Below are 21,570 nucleotides of genomic sequence, written 5' to 3' on the forward strand. Positions count from 1 at the left end.
CAATTAGACATGGATTATTGAACACATACACACATTTTCTGTTCAAGTGCTCCCTTAAAACTGGCAGTCTCTTTTGTATAAAACTATTGTTTAGGGCAGTTCTCTGTAATTTCGGCCAAAAACTGCACTAAAATCAATTATTCCATCTTTAGTAATCACAGATTTTTATCATAGTGCACAACAAAAATGACAAACAATAATTCTGTGTTGTATTTTCTGAATTCTGTGCATTCTGCTTTGCTGCAGATGTAGTACAGAGCGTAGTCTCCTGTTTTTTATTCTGAGAGACTGTTACCTCTGTTGGCCAGCAGATGGAGCAAAGTTCATAATCTTTGATGAGGAGCTGTCCTTGATTCTAGTGCTGAAGAGGCAAAGAGGTCTTTTTCTCTTCTTACCTCTCTTTTCCCAAGCTTTCTAGTACCGCTCTGCAACATAAACACAGTGGTTGTAGTGCAGTGTGACAAAACCTACATTTTATAACAGGCAGGAGGAAGGATTTGGCTCCACTTTCAGTGCAGAATCTACCAAGAAGTTCTCCTGATACACCAAGGTTCTTCCAATCCCTTTAGTGTCCAAACCAGTGAGCGTACGTCTGTGTATATGTATGTGCATGTGTGCATATGTTTTGCTGTAGAGGTGACATGGGAGGACCAGCAGCGAGGGCTGAATGGTTCTCTGTCTGATGGAGGGACGCAGCCACACCCCTCCCTCACTGATGCAGGTTAGTTGGTTTGCGTGTGAGTTTCTGCCACTTTAAAAAGCCAAGCTTCACTTTGATAGAGCTGCAGGCTTTGTTCTCAATCAGTCATATGAGTCCATGAACAGTAATCGACCCATTTAACCTTGTGTTGACAAGTGTGGCCACAACAGACAGTAAGGAGTATGTTCCTCACTGACTGTGCAGTCAGTGCATCAGTCTGTCTCATCATGGTGAGCTGAAGCCTCATCTGAATCTAACAAACAGCAGCTTTTGTGTGAAATAGAAGCACGTGTTTCAAATGTGTCATCAAATTTAGTCATCCTGTACGGTATCCATTCGAGTACTCTCCCATCTGAACATGCTGGTTCTGAAGAGCATCATATGATTAGACTCACAAAAACAAAACCAGCAGATAGAACTTTGTAATACAAGAAAAAGGTATTCCTTTAGCTACAAATGACTGTTTACCTTGTCCTACTTCTTTATTTCAGTTTCTAAAAGAAGGAAAAAAATCTGAGAAGCTTATACCGTAAGTCACAAAATCAAGAATTAAAGGCCAAAAGAACAAACATTTAAATGTAGAACCGTTTTCCAAACGTTGTCCTTAATGAGATTACTATAGTTAGATTTTTACTGCTCATGGACTCATACAGAAATATGAATCCTTTGTTTGTGGGGACTCTTTATTTGCTTCCCAGAGTCAGGCCTAAAAAACGTACTGTAAAAGCTGGATGTTGATTGAAAATTTAAAAAAAACTTAATCAAAGTGTGGTTAATAGATTTTAAATGGGTCAGAATTATTTACATCTGTGATTAGCATGACTTTGCCGTAGTCAGCCTCTGGATGGCATCCTTCTGTTCTTCAGCCTCTTCCTGCACGGTGTGGATGTGCAGTGCAGCATCGAGCTGATGAGCTTTCTGTCTCATTGAAAATTCGATTTAAGTTAGTTTTGTTATGTTTAGCATTTTCTAGCACCCTAAACAGAGGATATGTATATTTACACTACCGTTCAAAAGTTTGGGGTCACTTAAAAATGTCCTCATTTTTGAAAGAAAAGCAGTTTTTTTGATGAAGACAACATTAAATCAATGATAAATCCAGTGTAGACATAGTTAATGTGGTAAAAGACTGTTCTAGCTGGAAACAGCTGATTTTTAATGGAATATCTCCATAGGGGTACAGAGGAACATTTCCAGCAACCATCACTCCTGTGTTCTAATGCTACATTGTGTTAGCTAATGGTGTTGAAAGGCTCATTGATGATTAGGAAACCCTTGTTCAGTTATGTTAGCACATGGATAGAAGTGGGAGTTTTCATGGAGAACATGGAATTGTGTGGGTGACTACAGATTTTTGAAAGGTAGTGTACATTTATATTTTTTCATTACCTAAATACAGATGCCTTTTCTAAACTGTCTGTGCACAATGTTCTACACTCAGCTGCTTTTGTGAAGTGAAGTCTGATGTGATGGAAATATGGTAAACGTGAAATATGTTGCTAAGGTAATGGCATCGCAGTGTCTTGAGGTGCTGTGTTTGCTTTGTTGGCTAAATGTGTTGCCATGGAAACACGCCTTCACCTCTCCTTAAATTAATCCTTGTTTATGTTAACCTGTTCTACCACTTGCTGATATGTTACGCTCACAGGTTCTGATTTATGGTTGTTGCTTTAGATGTAATTCATTTTACACTGAAGCATAATTAAATGTCAAGCAAACCTTGGAGGAAAGCAACAATTACGTACCTGCAACTGCATCATTTTATGAGCATATTTACTGTTTTATTGACAGAATGTCATTATAAAGCTCGGACTCATCAACATCGGCATGGTTTTTCACTGATAAACGTGTTGCTGTAGTGATATGCAGTCCGGTTTTGTGGGTCAACAAGCCAGTAGTTCTCCAGCGTATAACATTTTTGCCTCCTGCTGTCGGACATTCAAGAAGTGATGAACCCTCAGCAAACCTGCTCGTCAGTCAGTCTTTCTTTCTCCATATCTCGTTGTTATTTTTCAGCTTCTGTCTCTAAACTTCCTAGCTGTCTACTACTCTGTTTGTCTTCGTCTCCGTTGCCTTCGACCCCTCCACCCCTCATGTTTCTCTGTCGATTTTTCTCTGTCTGTGCATATTTTTTTCTACCTTTATTTTTCCCAGAAAGACTGACGAAGCACAAACCCTCTTTAATAGCCCGACCACATTCATGTTACTTTCACACTGGGAGCGATCTCAAGGCCGGTCAGCGTCTCCTCAACAGTGATTGTGCAGGGAGGGGGAGTTTTTATCTTGCCCCTCACTACTACCTGCTGTTCACCATTTTCCCATAGCAGTCATTTACTCTGTACACCACAAAGAGCTGAGTACACATACTGTACCACCAACAGCATCCTCGCGCTCAGGCACATAATAGGGACTATAATATGAGTTGTTTTCTGTTTTTTCTTCTAACTTTGTGCAGTTGGTGCAGTTATTGTATGATGTGAAGTGATGTTTGTATGCGATTGTTTTTTGTTTGTTTGTTTGTTTTTTTACCAGTCTGTGTTGGTGAATTTGCTCAGTGGTATAGATCAGTTTCGTTCTATTGTCCTTTGCACTGGAAACTATGTCTTACTTATTAAGTAGGTCAAATGCAGGAATAGATTTCATCTGTATGGATGTCACACAAAGCCTGTTTTCGCTGGTCGCATTCAAAACATTTACATGTAGATTAGCCAGTTACTTGGAGAGAATCCAGAGTTTTTACTGTTTGGTGTACAATTGTTGATGAAAATCACTGAAATATGGTTTATATGTATTATATTTATGTATATTTAACTTTGAACTTCATATGTTTTACAAATGTCTAGACATGCAAGTTTTTTGTGGCATATGGTAGAAAGTATGGATGAATTCCTCTTTCAAAAGTTTTAAATAGTGGAGCTCTTGTTTAGTGACCCTCGCCCATGCTAGCGTTTATTGTTGTGAGAAAATATCATTTGTTTGCTGTAACAAAGGGAGCATTGTAGTTACTGCTGAGGTCTACAATCTCTGTACCTTTTATTGCTCAGAGTCACTTGTATAAAACATCGTTCATTAGCACACAGTATTAACCCACCGATGACAGGAAGCTCCTATATTACAACGTGTTCTCTCATAACCGTCCTAATATATCTTTCTTATTCCGATGACCTACATATTGATGCTGAAGTAAAGGAAAGAAAATCTCTTGCTCTCTTGATTATCATTTGACTCTCTAATCAGATGATGTTAGCTGCCACAAAGAGATGAAAGCCAGTGAGGCAGATGTCTCACATTGTCTTTTTATTCCTGTGACACTCCATTATTCACCCTAATTGAGTACTAATTGAGCTAAATGCAAATCCTGTGGAAGTGGGTATGAAAATGAGGTCTGATGTGAGTGCTGTCTCGGCTCTTACTGTTGCCTCGTCAGGTTCAGACTCCTGGATGGAGATTAAGCACGAAGGCTGGAGAGCAGGACGGCAAATGCTGTTACAGACTGACCGCTGGCATCGAACTCATGAGTGGTTGCCTTGCACAGGATCAAAACACGCATCGAAGCAAAGCAAAATGAAAACACGGTTTATATTTGGAGTTAAAGGAGTGAGAATTTTCTGAGCAGGCTGAGCGGAAGGAAGGACATGAATAATACAAAAGGGAAGGAATATATGTATATGAATACAATATGAATATATTGCAAGCAACAGATGCCTGAAAGAAGGCAGTCAGTCGTTCTGTTGCATAACGTCCTTTCAGTAAGATGCTGTAGCTGACACCTGTGTGTGTTTGTGTGGGAGTGTGTGTGAGTGTATGCATGTATTTACATGCACACTTTTGCATTCTGCTCCGGTGACGTCTGTATTTTTGTCGATTTGAATTTTTCTTGGTGAAATTCTGGGAGGTAGCTGTCTCTCTCTTTTGTGTGCTCGCTGCTCTGTGCTTTCAGTTTGTGTTGTTTTGTGTTTTTTTTCTTTTTTTTCCTCCTTACTTTTACGTTACTTTTCCAGGCTGTCTCCCCACAGTTGCCCCATGCAGACTCAAGTGACATCCACTTCTCCTTTTACCTCCCCTCCCCTCCGTCCTCCTCTCTCCCGCCTACCTTCAGCGAGGTCTCAAGTTTCTCTCTGGTTCGACACATTAACATCTCTTTACTGTTTCAGCTCTTTTTCCTTTTAAAGCACAGAACCTCACCCCTCCAACTCTCCCTCCTCTTTCTAATTTCTAATAACTAAACTCTTGGCTTCTACCTCAGCCTCTCCCGGCCTCGCACCCTCCTGTTCTGTTTTGACTTCTCACTGTGCCCATTGTGACGTTTGTGTGCTCTTGGTGTACTCTATGATTTTGTTTGTGTGTTTCTGTGCTCGTTGTTTTGTCGATGTGTCGTATTGTTGTCGTGTCGTGTCCCCCTCTCATCCACTTCCCTCTCACTCTGACCCGCCACACCTGGCACACTTGGTGATGGCACCGCCCTCCCTCCGTCTTTCGTCTTCTCCTCCGTCCCCCCTTTTACCCTTCGTACATCCTCTCACATCCATCTTCCTCTCCTCTGTCTGTGTCTGTCCATTCTGTGATGTGATCCCAGAAGACACGGACTCACCAAGTTGGACGAACTCAGGTCTGTCCCTTCTTCTTCTGCACCTTCTTCCTTTTTCTGACTCAGCTTCCTCTTCCTCCTCTATTTTCTCTCGTCTTCCTGGCTTGCCCTCCCCCACCCACCTCCCCTCATCTCAGTTGTCTTTTCTTTTCCCGCCTCGCTTGCCTCCATTCTCTTGTGCTGTTTATGCGCTTAATTGTTCTGTAGGTGACGCTTCGGGCTCCTTTGTCATTTCTACTGCTTGTTTTTTTGGGTTTTTTTTGCGGCAGACAAACTGTGTGGGCTTCCCGTTCACTAAAGCATGATCATGGTCACGCCAGTTTGGTTTCTTTGCAGCAGGTGCTGACATGTTGTTGTCCAACTAGAAAAATACTTTCTCTGAGTGTATGACAGCAGAATTCTTCTTTTGGTCACTCTCTGAGTGGAAACAATAATTTGGTTTTGGAGCCTATTTAAGTATATTTTAATTTACAAAATTTGTCCAAATGGTTTTGAATTTCATTTGGAGTCCTGAAATGATTCACATTTCACATTTGAGGCTACTGTGCAGTCACACTGGTCGATATGAACAAAGATGCTTTTAATTAACCTGCTCTACTTTAGCAGGTTTTCTTTGAAATGAAACAGTGACTATGATGTTTAAAGTAGACATTAAGAAGACCTAGTCAGTTTTATAAATAGTTGCTCAATTTGAGGAGACTTCTTGAGGTTTTATTGTCTTGATGATGTTGCCTAGCAACCAGTAGTGACTCAGCGAAGTCTCTTTACCATTCAACATAAAGAAAATAAAAGTGGGACAAAATAATGAGCCTTAAAAGTTCTTGTATTTAGACTTGTCACCTTCAGCCAAACTGTAATTCCCCTTCTATATGCAACTACCTGCTGACTCCATCTTCATATTTAGTGTACAAATATAATATCTTCTATCATATAACTGTCAGCAAATGAGCATATTCCTCGACGGTTCTAACTTTCACATGATGATATCTTGTCCCGTCGTGTCTGTCCACTAAAACTGAAGGACTAACTCCTACATTATTCAACTAATGTGACTATACAGAATCTCAAATCTCACTGAATGAAATGTTCAACTTTAACATCATAGACATTGTTTCATTTCAAATTAGCTTTAATACAAAGCAAACATAACAAAGACTGGCCTAATTCTTTCTGTCTGCAGTGTAACTGAAAATGCAGCATAATCACGGTAGTTAATTAACAAAGAATTGCAGATGTAAAAGATATAGGCAGTTTCCTGAATACTCTCCAAAATAAACAATATTTTCCTCTGAAATCTAGTGACTATGAAAGACATGGCACTATGCAGATTTTGAGATTTTACTTGAGCAAGGAGCACTTGACCAAAAGAGACAGAGAATTAACTTTATTCTAGAAAAATCTGAACAATTCACTTTGCCTCACCTATGCAGTCATTCATTCGCTCTCAGCTTTTCTTTGTCTCTGCGTGTGTGTGTGTGTGTGTGTGTGTGTGTGTGTGTGTGTGTGTGTGTGTGTGTGTGTGTGTGTGTGTGTGTGTGTGTGTGTGTGTGTGTGTGTGTGTGTGTGTGTGTGTGTGTGTGTGTGTGAAGGCTCAGGCATATTGTATTTGTGCATGGCGCCTTTATGTGTGCATTCCACTTTCGCTTTATCATTGCCATTATATGACACAAAAGTGGAGACAAAGAGCAAGGGGTAGAATAGAAATGCAGGTACAGCAGGAGAGGCAGAGATTGAGAAATAATTTTGCTAAACTTGTTGCAGAGAGGAGTTATTGTGAGATGTTATTTTGGTGCTTGTTTTTAGTTCTGAACAATGTGCATAGGTCTTGTGGTGTTTTTATCTCTGCAGAGCAAGTTAGGCTTCTGTGTTGATCATGGGGTGGTGCTGCAGCAGTGTGAAACAAAGCACCAAACGGAACTCATGAGGTGATAAGATGGGCAAAGAGGAACAGATTATGATTATACAAAGCTGAAAATGACCACAAAAAGAAAAATTTTTTTAAATCTGTTCAGTTTTAGCTGAGACAGACGAGTCGATGAAATAGTTTGATCATCGTCATTTTTGTCAAAGGATGGGCATTTATCTGGAATCTTGTGTAAAAATGTGTCACAAATCTTGTTAGAGTTAGTATTGTAGTAATACTACCGTAGTTGTCCTCCAAAGCTGCTTTATTGTAGAATTGGGAGGAATAAATTGTGTTATTTGAATCTCTGTACCTAAATTAAAAAACATTATTTTGGTGAAAATTTTCTATGAAGTTAATTGAGCCAGATGTTTGGATGATCGGCCCAGTTTGTTATGGTATAGACCTTTACCAGTTTGTGTTTATGTTTCTTTGTTAATACAGCCAACCATTCAGCTTTTTCCATTAGATCTGTCTTTGTCATAGCTCATGGCTCATGGCTCAGCAGAAGCTTGTCTTTCACCATAACAGTAAACCCCTCCATCAGGCCTTCCTCACGGTACCAGTTCCCCTGTGACCATCGTCTGTCTCTGTGCTTAGGTATGGACATGGAGGAGAGAACCAGACAGATGAAACTAAAGATGAACAAATACAAGCAGGGAGCCGGCTCCGATTCCAGACTGGAGCAGGACTACCACAAGGTAAAAACACGTCCTGATAAGCTGATTTTAAGCTTTAATACTCTGTGTTACAGAGGAAGAACATGTACTGTTTGCATGGTTGCCCTGTGTATAGGCCATATGGCACGTTTTGCAAGCAGTCAAGCATGTGCACATGCACATATCAACATCATACTGTGCATGTGCAGTGATGCTGGCGTAGTGTACAGATCCTGTCATAGTCACACAAACATACTGAAACTAGTAAACACTCAACTCTGTTTAAAGGCTGAAAAACACTGAGACAGGTTAAGCTGTTTAGCTGAAAGATCAGCTCAACAAATTAAAGACTGCAAAACAACCTGTATCACAGCTTACGCCTGTAAATAATACACCTAGTTTTCTTGACATCCCATTCAAAAATATATATATATATTTTAAAAATACAGCAACAACAACATGCATTTTTTCAGAAGCAATGTCCTACCTCTGCAGGATGAACTGCTTTCAACAGATTTTGTTGCCATTCTTTTCCCTGAAGGTAAAAACCATTATGATGATTCATGTTAACGACAGAATTTGTGGATTACTTTGTGCTTTTCAACATTGAATTGTGATAGATTTTATTTGACTTTTTTGACAAGAATTTGCAAATAAAAGACTCTTTCTTGTAAAAGTGAACTGATTTCTACAAAGTAATGTCAATAAATTGAACATATAAAATGTTCAATAAATGATTGCATAAGCATTCACCCCTTTTAAAGTGATTTACCTATTTCAACATAGCTGCAGCCAATTGGTCCTGGACATCAGACAGTGAAATGGAGATCATTTGAGTGTATCTCAAGTGACTATAGTATTAAGACACCTGCATCTGAAAGGTCCAGTCACTGGTGAATCACTAGTTCTAGCTGTAGCTGCACCACAAAGACAAGAGAACACTCCAAGCACCACTGTGAAAGGATTATTGAAATGCACAAGTCAGAGGATGGATACAAGAAGGGTTTCAAGCCACTGAATATCCTCTGTAGCATAGTTAGAATAGAATAGAATAGAATAGAATAGAATAGAATAGAATAGAATAGAAAGCCTTTATTGTCATTGTACACGGGTATACAACGAAATTGTGAGCGCTGCTCCATTTGGTACTTGAAAAAATATATACATTACAATCAAGAAATAAAAATAGAATAAAATACGATAAAAATACGATAAAATACAGTGAGAAAGAGAATTGCACATACTGATACTGACAGTTAAATCCATCATTAAGAAATGGAAGGATTATGGCACGTGTAAACCTGGCCTTAGTACGCCGTCCTTGAAAACTGAGTGACCATGCAAGGAAGAGATGAGTGAGGGAGGCCATCAGGAAGGAATTACAAGCTTATACCTACAACTGTTGCCACTGTTCACCTATCAAAGAGAAAGCCACTGCTGAAAAATAGCTCAGATTATGTCTTGACTACAGTTCACCAGAAGACATGTGAGAGACTCTGAAGTCAACTGGAAGAAGGCTCTTTGGTCCCGTGAAACCCAAACAGAACTTTTTGGCCATCAGACTAGATGCTATGGTTAGCATTGCACAAACACATCATCAGCAAGTTATCAAGCAAGAAATCCTGGAGGACAATCTGATGCAGTCTGCAAGAGAAGTGCAACCTGGGAGAAGATTTGTTTTCTGACAAGACATTTGCTTGAAGCATACCGCCAAAGCTAAACAGAAAAGATTTAAAGACAGCAGGCTGAATGTTTTGTAGTGGCTGAGTCAGAGCCAGACCTCTATTCTATCAAGATTTTGTGTGTTTAAAACAGTGGCGGCTGGTGGTGAAATTTGTTGGGTGGGCTAACAAATGCATAATACCAATTAAATGGTTAACACAGCTGCAAAAGCACCATCACCTATGATACACACAGTTACATCAATTACAGGTACACTATACTTTTTTAGTGCTCTACATCAACACTCTCACACACACACACACACACACACACACACACACACACACACACACACACACACACACACACACACACACACACACACACACACACACACACACACACACACACACCACTACAAAACGTGTTCCAACTGCAACTGCCCACAGACAACCTGCTGCAACTGTCTTATTACAACTGTTTGGCGACATGTAGTGCTAAACACGCCTTCAGTACAACAGATGACCTCAGCAAAAACAAGGTGTCACAGTCCTTTAACAGGTCAACATGGGCCTACCTTATTTGAAAAGAAGCTCACATCGACGGCTATTGTGATCCCAGTCTCTTAACTTCCAGCTTTTCCTCCAAAGACATTGAGGAAAATGGACATGAAGGCAAATAATCCACCTCGTTCATGCTAACGCCCGCCATAGCTTAACCTTTTCTCGCTGCGTCAAAGTCCTGTGGGCTGACTGAAGTTAGCCCAAATGATCAGTAAATCACGGGGGCGGGACATGACACCTGTCAATCACTTACAAGAACGAAATGAATGAAAGTGGACTGTATCTGCTGGGGCTGTAAAAAATCAGCCCATTTAGAGATATTCTATGTTTTTGTTTTGACTGATTGGTGCTGTTGCTACCTTTGTTTTCACCTAAACTTAAAACAATCTGTTGTAAGTTATTTGAAAAATAATTTTCTCATCTTTTTTGTGTTTGCTTGGGAGGGCTTAGCCCTGTTAGCCCATTTATACCAGCCGCCCCTGGCTTAAAAGGACTGTTCAATCACAATCACTATGCAATTTGAAAGAGCTTGGGCAATTTTGCGAAGAATAGGGAAAAAATATAAAGCTGACTGAGAGCTGTCCACAAAGGCTCAGTGCTGTAATTGTAGCCAAAGGTGCATCTGCTAAATACTGACCGACTTTTCTCTTTGTCATGTAGGTAAACCAAGCCTCAAAGTTTCTCGTAATTTCAAGGAATGTGACACTGAGTGTTTGCAGTGTCAAGTGTTTACTACTCTGTCCTGGTTTATGAACGTGTTTAGAAAGCTTGATCCAAACCTGTGTTCTCACTGCAGTCTGGGCCAAGACATACAAGCCAAATACTGTCTGTCCACTTTCCTTTTAAGTCAGTGCTATGAAAGCTATTGCATTACAAGAAGCCAATGTGTTTTCTGCAAGTTTATAAAAAGCAGATTAAATTGTGAGGTGTCTTTGTCTGCTAAACATTATCCTCCCTGGAAGTCCCATTGACAAAACAATGCTCTCACTATTATTAAACAAGACTGGTGAGCCTGCTGTTAAACTACAGTGTAATAGAAAGCAGTTACCATAATACTCCGTTTAGAGTTTCTTACAGTAAACAGTCCATTAAAAATACACATGAGATATTACAAACACATGCAGTTCCACAAATTTTCTTGTGCTAGGTCTGTGCCAAGAATGTCATGCCAGTTTACTTCCAAGAAAAACTATGTTTGAAGTTAGTTCAGTGAATCCTGCCTTGCAAGCCAGCTAATGGTCACTGGTTTTAAAACAATCTGGTATGATCTGCCTTACAGTGGTGTAAGTGCTCATGTCCATTACTTAACCCTGTAGAGCCCAGTGTAGCGCCGGCGCTACAATCCATCATTTCTGATTGTTGGTTGAAACCAGATAAGATGGATCGATCATTCCTTTAGCACATAAAATCTGGGGAGTTACACTAACATTTCACACATTCACCACGTCTCAGAGCACTTTTTGCAGTGATAGGTTTGTAAAAATATACAATAAAGCACAAATTACAACAATCTTTATAAACAAGAGCACAGGATGTTGTGCAATTTTTTTACATTTACAAGTTTGCTATTCAATTTCTGTATTTTGAATTAAATGTGAAACAAACAAAAACGCAATTTATTGTTGTAATTAAGAAATAAGTCAATACATATTATTAAAACTTGTGATATATATTGATGTAAAGCAAATAAAAATACTCCAAAAATTGCACTTCAGTATGTAAAAATGTAAGAATATGTCCTGGCAGACTTGCACAATGGCAGGTCTTAAAGGGTTACAGAAAAGTAGCAGTGCCAGCAAAAATACTGCATTATGAGTTCAAATCCTGCGTTCAGAGTAGTATTATACAGGTTTTACCAAGTGTACTAAAGGTATCAAAACTTAAATGTAGTGTTGTACACTACATTGTTAGATGATTGACTACGTTTATATGCCATCAATATTCGGGTTAAGGTCAATATTCCGGTTTCTGAAACATTTGGAATAACCCGTTTACATGCCTAAACAGACAGAGTTACTCCTGTTGTGTGATGCTGTGCTGACGCGTGTGGGTTTTGCCATGTCTGTTTACCTCTCCTTGTGTATTTCTGGTGGGTCGCGGGCCAGACGTGGCGTACAAGTAGTTGCCGTACTCAAAAGACCAAGATTCCTTTTGGATGAAACATGCGCAGAACGCAAATTAATGTTTCTTTCTATAGGGATATTCCGATGCGCGTTTATATGACGAGATATTCAGGTTAGAAAAGGAGTAACCCAGAGGTCTTATTCAGGTTTTTAAAAACCGGAATATGAGCATATTCGGGTTTTTGCGGGTGTTTACATGGCCGTACGGAAACGGGTTATTGCTAATAAAGGGTTATTGCTAAGAAAGGGTTTTTGACTGCATATAAACGTAGCCACTGTTACAGCTGCATCAACATATCATGAAAATTTTAAAGCTTTAGTTTCTCCAGATAGAATAGATATTTGTCATTTGATGTACTGCATGATAAGGTAAAGTGGACCATCTCTGTAAAGCACCAAAGGTCCCAGGTTCATTGGTCATCATTGGGTTGTATTTAATTGGATTGTTTGCACATAAGAATACGCACCACTGAGATAAGCAATAACCAGCATTTTCACCCAGTCCCCATAACTCTGCTTTTTAAGAGCCCCCATATGTAATGCAACAGTACAAGCGTTTTTACTTTAATTTATATTGCTATCACATGGCTCATATTGGGGAATGAAATTGTCTTTTCCCAAAGAGTTTCTTGACGATATCTCTGAAAAGCCTAAAGATCGAACTGCCAGCTTTCTATTTTTCTATTTCTTAAATGTCTCTTTGCTGCACCTGATTAAAGAACATTGTGACCTTTCAAAAAGCACACATAATACATCTTACATAATCGCGTCATCCCAACTTTTCTGTTCTTTCTTGAGAGCAGACCTAGTAAGTCTTTATTATTTACATTCAGCAGAGTTTTTCTGCAGCTGCGGTGCTTATCTTGATCAAGAAAAGTTGTCCTTTCAAAGCTAACAGCATAGCAGCAGTGATTTTTCCAATACTTGAACTTTACACACTTTCAAAACTTATTGAAGATTATATCAGTTTAACATTTGAGTATAAATAACCACTAATATTTGAATATTTGAAATTGTTCTACTTGTTGAACTTATTTTTGCCAAGAGGACGGCACAAGAAATATCTTCTGTGGTATGATCATCACCATAATAGTGACTTTTCATGGTTCTCTTATCCCCGCTGCAGCGTCCGGGCAGAGATCCTCGGGGCTCCGATAATTTGTCAGCCAAGTCATCGGACAGTGATGTAAGTGACGTGTCCGCTGTGTCGAGAACCAGCAGTACCTCTCGGTTCAGCAGCACGAGCTACATGTCTGTCCAATCAGAAAGGCCGCAAGGAAACCGCAAGATCCGGTAAGCTGATGTCCACAGAGGGGACAGTTAACGTCTTCCTCCATCAAGCTGTTATCAGGGATGGACAAACCCACCTCAGTCGTGAACTCGATATACGTTACCAGGTCCACACCTTTTCAGCTTTGAAACAGTCTGCATCTGGTTAAACACGAAGAAGGAAATGCACCCCATAGTAGCGTGTCATTTTCTCCCTCTGATGAGTTCAGGTTTGGCTCTCTTTTAGACAATCTGGAGCCAAATGGTTGAACTCTGCTCATATAGGTTGTGAGGTTTGTCCATTTCTGGCAATGCTGCACTGAAACATTAAACACATTGCATCTGTTTGGGTGTTGTCTCATATCAAAGCAGTGAAACAAATTCATTTGCATGCTTTTACTGTAAGTTTACTCTTGCGTGTTGTGTTACTTTGAATCAGTCTGTCTGTGATCTTGGCCGCGCTCTGTCTCCGTGCTCGTCTCTTTTTCTTGTTGTTGACATTGTTCATGCTTTGTTTGGTTTTCTTTCTGCTTTGCATGTGCTGCTGCTCTCTTTGCTTCTGTCTCCGTCTTCAGCCAGTTACGATCAAGGAGCCAGTCTCGGGAAGGGGATGATCAGTTAGGGGAGGTGCAAGAGGAGGAAGGGGGAGAAAGGAGGAGGGGGGCTGGTAAGGAGGGTTTACAGGAAGGGAGGAAAGAAACAAGGGGGAAGGTAGACAAAGACAAGGAGCATGAGGAGGATTTGGTGGAGGAAGAAGAGGACTCGCACCAAAGGAGTGTCTCAGAGACTGACCTCAGGTAACACGTGTGGCAGCCTCTAACTGTAGACTAACAATAAGAAAAGAACCGCTAACAGTAGTGTGGACCTGTAGCTCCCAGTGACCTTCTGACCGTTGCATGTTTATATGATAACGTGCAAGGCAGAGTGTGGTGACTTTCCCGCACCCTTTCACCTTAATACTGACATAACTGTGGTCCTATAAACCCTCACCGATACTAAAGTAGAGTAGCTTTCCTACCTGACAGTCAGCTGACAGTGGTTGGTAACTCATGCAGCCTGTTCACACATCAGTGACAGATAAGGTGGAAGCAGTACGGCTGACATTTAAAGAGTAACGTTAAATGCTAGCTTATTGTTGCTGACCACCACTGGTTTCGGTTTTCACCTTCTCAGCTGCTGTACAGACGTATTGAAGGACCCTTTGACATCACTGCTGAGTGCTGTTAGATGTTCAGCAGAGCCCCAATGATGCTGATTATGGTCAGAAATAAAACATGCTTAAACCCTTTAACCAGAGAGAGCAGTAGAAATTACTTTTTATTCTGGTGTACTATCTGGTAAACTATTCTTGAAGATAGCAATGTATCCAGACCACCACAAACAGAAACAGGCCGGTTCAGTTTTAGTTCTTGAGAATTTAAGAGCTATTCTTGAGGAATACAGTACAGATAGAGTTTACTAACTGTATGTAGATGTGGACTTGGGTATGTAAGTACCGTAATCAGATGAAGAAATGTTACATTACAAGGGCACTTGTAAAATTTGCAACATCACCTGGAAACAGCAGGCCTAACTTCCATTTTGGGGCATAACTGTATGCTGTGCAACGATAAAGCCTGATATCACTGTCACCGGCAATCAAAGAAAAAAGGAGAGGAAAGCTTTGAGCTGGTGGCTGTTGGAGAAGCAGCCAAATACGGCTTTAAACTTTTACCCTATACACCTAAGACGGTGGCACAGCTACTGTGTGGAGAGGCACATGTAACATGTAACAACCCAGCCAACAATATCATTTAAAATGTGCAATACACATCTGTCTCTGCTGCTGCTGCTCTTTTCTACCTCGTATCTGCTCACCTCGTGTAGTGCAAAGAGTGCAACACACTTTATTACAGTGCAGTACATTATTTTTCTTGACAATTCTCACATATTTTTAAGATATATATCATTGGTGGCATTTTTATTGTATATTTGTAAATAGAGATTTTTTGCACTACATTTAAGATTTTTAAGACTTTTATCTTGCACCTTCTGCTATGTTGCACTGAAAGGAGAAACTCTCCAATCCCTTTGTACACTGTATAATGACAGTAAAGCACATCGTATTCTATTCTATTCTATTCTATTCTATTCTATTCTATATAGTCTTTAAACAACAACACACCAGCCCCAAAGCTTTCCTCTCCTTGCAATGAAATGATGATAAACATTTGAGTTTTTATAGACGGGGAATAAGGCTTCATAGTACACAGGTATGCCCCAAAATGGGAGTTTTGCCTCTAGTTTTCGGGTGAACTTTTTGAAGTACCGTTGTCCTGGGAAGAGTGAGTTATCTTGATACCAACCTTCTGGTTTTCAATATAAGAGGAAATATGGAACTGCTGGCTTGATTATCCCTATTATGGAAGGTTAGAAATCTGAAAACAAAAAATGTTTATTGAAATTGGAGGTGAACCAAAGGGTGCTGGTGAAGATAATAGAGGCGGCTGAAACATTAATGATCTCCACTCACACACATCTTGTACTATGAAGTTACAAAATAAGAATTGCACAGTTTGCTTGCAGATAGCAGTGAGTGAACGCATTTCTCTTTGGCACTTTAAAGACATACAGTAACAATTCTGTGGTTTCTGCATTGATCCTCTTCTTGTAACTCTGCCTAGTTTTATTTTAGTGGCCACTGATATGTGTGCCATTTAAATGGGGCGGGATTTAGCTCAGAGATATGATTAACTGTCGGTATTTTAACCAGAACATAAAAACATATTTTATAATTGGCTCCACATACATGTCTGAATGCACATATTAATGCCTTTACTCTTTATGTTGCATGAAGACTTTGGTTCTAACATGTCAAGACTATATTTAAAATGACACTATTTCGTTGTGGCCACAAGAGACTAGAGCTCCATTTTTGAACAGTGCTCCACTAGCACATCTCAAAAGTATGTCAAGAGCAAACTGAAGAACAAATTGATTTGAAATCCCACAGCCAGATAAAAGCTTAGCTTGCACTCTTAATAAGATGTTTTTACTATCAAATCACGCTCACAGCAGGACCTAAGTTAGTGGCTCTTACCAACATTAGCAATCCTCCTTGGTCTTAAGAGAAAACACATTGAGATAAAAGCTAAACCCTCTCATGTGCGATTAACACTGCACTGGTGAGTACAGTCTGTTGGAGACAGCACATTCTGCATGTGCGAAGCACCAAATACACGTGGCAGAAACATGAGCAGATCCACCGAGGTGCAGATGACGTTTATACATAGTACTCACTCAGGGCAGTTTAGATTACAGACCAATGCAGATGGAAAACTACACTGAAGACTTAGAAATCCTGAGATGTGTCCAGTTGTCTGTTGGTTTGTTCTGAGGCTGCAGTATGTGTTGTTTTACTGTCTGTGCTGCTCAGTGTTGGGATGTTGCATTAATATTTCATGTATCAGTCTGTCTAATCCTACAGTGTCATTCTGCATTTGCAACATGTCAACCCAAACCTCCTTCATTCCTCCAGCTCGTCCTCAACATGTCAAAAACATTTCATTTTCTTCATCTATGCTGCAACCCTCATACCTACATGTCAACCAGCAAATAGTTCACTTTCAGTAAAGTCACTGAAAACCATTTAAAATGTGGTTTGAAACCGTGCTTATGTAATAATTCCCTAAAGCTGAATTTGACTACACTACTTAAATTTTTAACTGTGTATTTCATCTTGATTGAAAGTGAGCTGGTTCAGTCCTGTTTTTTCCTATCTGTGTAATCAACCCTAATTCCTTCATGACGGCTACAGTATAAATTATCATGTGAGTCGTTCTTCACATTCGAGTTTTTTGGAACTTTAGCAGATGAGAAGAGACATGCGAGGCTCACTAGACATTCAGCATTCTTTCACACATTGAGGTTTAGTGAGAATGTTCACATGAATGTTGCAGCTGCACACAGTACACACTAAATGAAATGTCAATTAGCCTCAAAATACTGTGTTTCACAGTGACGTCAGACATTCTATAGTCTCAGGGTGTGTGTGATAATACATAAACATAAACTGATATTAACACAGCATTTACAGTATTTTATTTTTTTCACTAAATGATAAACTGCAGGATTGAAGTGTGTTTGCTAAGTGGGAATGATTAATGATGTGACTAGTAATTGTTTGGCTATTGCTGTGGTTTAAACCATCTAATCAGGAAGTCAGGACATATTAAAAAGCCTCAGGATCCAATTTCTCAGTGCTTGTGCTTTATGATTAGTTTTGTTTGATGCTTTCTGCGAATCACATTGAGTCAGGAAATTGCTTCTGCACTGTGGAGTTGGCCCAGATTACCAGAATACACAAAGTAGACAAACAATGCAGTGAAATAACTTTAATTACAATATAAAGATCATTTTAAAACCCGACATGTTAATTCCTAATCATGTAAGCAATAGCACTACTATATCTGCACATATGTTTTTAGAAAAATGTTCCATTATCAACCACCCCACCTCGTTTCCTTAGACTTAAAACGTACCACATTTGATTGCCTTATGCCACCAGCATGTGAGTTTATCTGTTGCAGCTGTCCACTTTTAAACCGTGGCACAGTTCTCAAGCAAAAACAAGAAGATGAGGAGGATTGTTTTTCTAAATATTTTATTTCTGACCTTTATGCCACTGCTCAGTGAAGTGCTCTGACTTTATCAATCAAGACTTCCAAATAGATGCTATTAGTGCACATTAATATTAAGTTACAAATCCCACATTGTATTCCCTTATTAAAAAGAGAAGAACATTGTTGTATTATATCAAGGACAGTAATAAGAAAAGGGACCTCTATTTTCCACTTGCTGTTATGAAAGCTCTGCCAGTAATAGCACTTACATCAGCTCATGCAGCAAACTTAAGCAGTAAACAGAGAAATCAGCTCCTCCCTGAGAACCTCAAGATGTGTGTGGACATCATTTGAGAAGTCACTGTGGTGTAATGAACAAGATGCTACCAGCTTCAAGTTCAAAATGTTTATTCACTCCTCTGCTTATCTGTCTTCGAGGGCAGTGAAGGCGTTTGATTCAGCAGAAACATTGCTACTGGCTACAGTTACTTATGACTCATGCCTTATGTATTGAGGTCACAGTGTAAATATACATCTCCTACACATTAAACAGGCCTGCTCACATCGACTCAGCGTACAAACGTCATGACAGCCATATGTGTTTTTAGTCCATGAGTGCTTCTGCTGCAGAGAGAAGCTAATACACACACATGGGACTTTAAGCTGATGTTACATCCAGAGGTCTCAGGGATGAAAGCTCTCCACCAGCACTTTTAAATTCCATGTCACTTCTTCTCCTCCGTGTCGCTTTTATTCAACTTTTATATCCAGATAACTTCTCATTCATGTGACAGAGGGCTAAGATGATTTTTTTTCAGTTTTGAAAGACAAGAGGTGATCACTGGTTGACTTTAACCATCTGGCCATGCAACTCATTCAACAACAGCTTAGTGAGTGAATCAAAAGAGCCCTGTATCTGAGCTACAGCACAACATAAATATGATTTCTGGACTTAATGAATTACTCACTTCAGATCTGCTCATTTCAGTTTCTGAGTAAAAATCTTCATTACTGTGCTGACAGACATGAACGCATGCTAGCGCTCTGGCTGGGGCCCGGTTGCCATGGAAACCCGTTTTCCTGCCTCACCTGATTAAAAAGTAGTGATCCTTTGAAAGATGAACAAGAGCACAGAATGCTTCTTAGATTAATTTTATATTTTCGCCCAGCATTCATGATCCACCTGTCAAAACCGCACATCTGCTGTTTCCTAGTTTAAAGCAAGCAAGTTCAAAGGAAATGGCCCTTTAATAATTCTACATTTTATTTGTAAGCACCTTTCTTGACACCCAAGGTCACTTTACAAGAAAACAAATACAACAGAACAGATGAAAACTACACATATAAGAAAGAGGCCGTTACAGTTGTAACAGTGGTACTGCGATATTTCTGAATTAGTTTGTAGCAATGCAAGATTCATAAAGACCTGTACACGAATTTCCTTTGAGCAGACTCTTTGTCTTTCTGTTTACAAAAACAGATGAAGCACTGAATGGACTTTTAATCATTGAGTTAACAGATTTAATTTGGCTTGTAATGTTAATTATTCTATTTATAATTATTATTTTATACATACACTACTGTTCAAAACTTTGGAGTCACTCAGATAATTCCATGTTTTCCATGAAAACTCCCGCTTTTATCCATGTGCTAACATAACTACACAAGGGTTTTCTAGTCATCAATGAGCCTTTCAGCACCATTAGCTAACACAATGTAGCATTAGAACACAGGAGTGATGGTTGCTGGAAATGTTCCTCTGTACCCCTATGGAGATATTCCATTAAAAATCAGCTGTTTACAGCTACAATAGTCATTTATCACATTAACGATGTCTAGACTGGTTTTATCATTTAGTTAATGTTATCTTCAATGAAAAAAAAGCTTTTCTTTCAAAAATGAGGACATTTCTGAGTGACCCCAATCTTTTGAACGGTACTTTATATATATGATAAACAACCAAAAGTCAGAGATTGAAATTTTTATGTCAGGTAGTGGGGTGTTCTTGTTGTACAGTACTGTATGCAGATTACACCATTAAAGACACTAAGGCACTTTCACAAGACAAACATTTGCAGGTTTTGTTTAGCCTTGGGAACATCTTGGCCTAAATGAAAATGCACGGTGAGCAATCTGCATGATGAGGAACACTGTGTTCTTTGGGCTGAGGTTGAAAATCAGAAGTCCCTTGAGAGTCCCAGTTTTCCAGGCAGCACATTTGCACAGGGAGTCTGGACTGAGTGCCAAGACCTGTTCAGGGAGTAGTGACAGGTGGTGCTGCAAAATTATTTTACACAGTTCTGTTTATTCAAGACAAAGTAAGAGTAAACTACCTCTGAAGAACAATATATGAAACTGTTAGTATGTTAGAAAACGTTTGAGTGCATTTACATCAGTGGAATGCATCCATTAAAAGTGTATATTAATCTATTTAGGTGAATAATATACTGTAAGTTGAGTACAATCAATAGAATGTGTATATGTATAATGTATATATGTATATGTATAACATTTACAATACAATACATTACAATAATTTTATTTATCCCAGAAGCCCATTTAGAAGTTTTTCCTTCAGGGAAACAGAACTTATCCACACAGACCCTTGACTAATAAAATACTTTTCCTTTCAGACCAGTGGCATATGTGCTCATTTTGATCAGCAGAGTTGCCTTTCACAGCAGAGTGCGTTCATCAGTTTAACTGGAAAGCATGTCAGACAAAAGTTACCCTTTAAACTTCATTACTGACCTACTTCCTTGACATCGATTAAAGCTTGTCCTAGATATAAACATGTTGCCTTGTACAGTGTGTCCGTTTGGACTGGAAGAACATTGGTTCTATTAGATGAATAAATTGAATCTAATTTTCAATAATTGAGTCTTTTTAAATATTTCATAGAACATGAATTTTTAATAGAAAGGGTCTGAATAGGCTCTGTTCTCGTACATTTTAACCTCAATTGGTAATAATTTGTAGTGGTGACAATCCCCCCCCATCTCCCCACTAACCTCGCTGCTGTGCTGATATTTGATGTAATAAAAGAGGCAGCGTTATCACCCTGCACCGACCATGAAATACAGCCTCACTGTGATGACAGTGAAAGAGCATATTTTAGAATGTCACCTGTAGCACAGCGGCCCGTGGTGTGTCAGGAGTCGAGATGCTTGAAGTCCGCTTCAAAGCTGCGCTGCATTAACTGATCAAAGACGCTAATCCGCCAATAAGCATCCAGTATTTATGTATTAAAGCACAGGCTGATCCACACCAGAACCCACTGGCGGTAAAACTGGCATAAACAAAAGGCTTCACAGCGCAGGCCAGGGTACGACAAATGGGCTTTTTTTTCTGAGCACATCTGACTTCTTTCACCAGCCGCTGACAACCAGAGCAGGAAGGATGAAGAACTAGAAGTCAGTGTTCAGGCCTGTAATGTTCTCTATGATGCAAATGTGCCAGTGCATTTGTGTCAACATCGACCTGATGAATATGAACAAACATT

At 39.5% G+C, this 21,570-nt stretch overlaps 1 protein-coding gene across 49 annotated transcripts in view; it reads left to right on the forward strand.

Moving 5' to 3' along the window:
• Window positions 1-21,570, forward strand: part of rims2a (regulating synaptic membrane exocytosis 2a) — a 153,636-nt gene that overhangs the window by 110,083 nt on the left and 21,983 nt on the right. For 38 of the 49 annotated variants that reach the window (XM_051956843.1, XM_022204259.2, XM_022204297.2 and 35 more), the window contains 3 exons: window positions 5,277-5,309; window positions 7,792-7,892; window positions 13,325-13,491. The exons of 4 other annotated variants lie outside the window; for them this stretch is intronic. In XM_051956843.1, the coding sequence (XP_051812803.1) occupies window positions 5,277-5,309; window positions 7,792-7,892; window positions 13,325-13,491 (301 nt within the window). The remainder of the gene's footprint in view (window positions 1-5,276; window positions 5,310-7,791; window positions 7,893-13,324; window positions 13,492-21,570) is intronic. 7 more of the 49 variants (XM_051956845.1, XM_022204305.2, XM_022204341.2 and 4 more) reach the window with 1 other exon arrangement.

The sequence above is a fragment of the Acanthochromis polyacanthus genome, chromosome 12 (genome assembly GCF_021347895.1).
Source record: "Acanthochromis polyacanthus isolate Apoly-LR-REF ecotype Palm Island chromosome 12, KAUST_Apoly_ChrSc, whole genome shotgun sequence".
NCBI classification, from domain to species: Eukaryota; Metazoa; Chordata; class Actinopteri; family Pomacentridae; genus Acanthochromis; species Acanthochromis polyacanthus.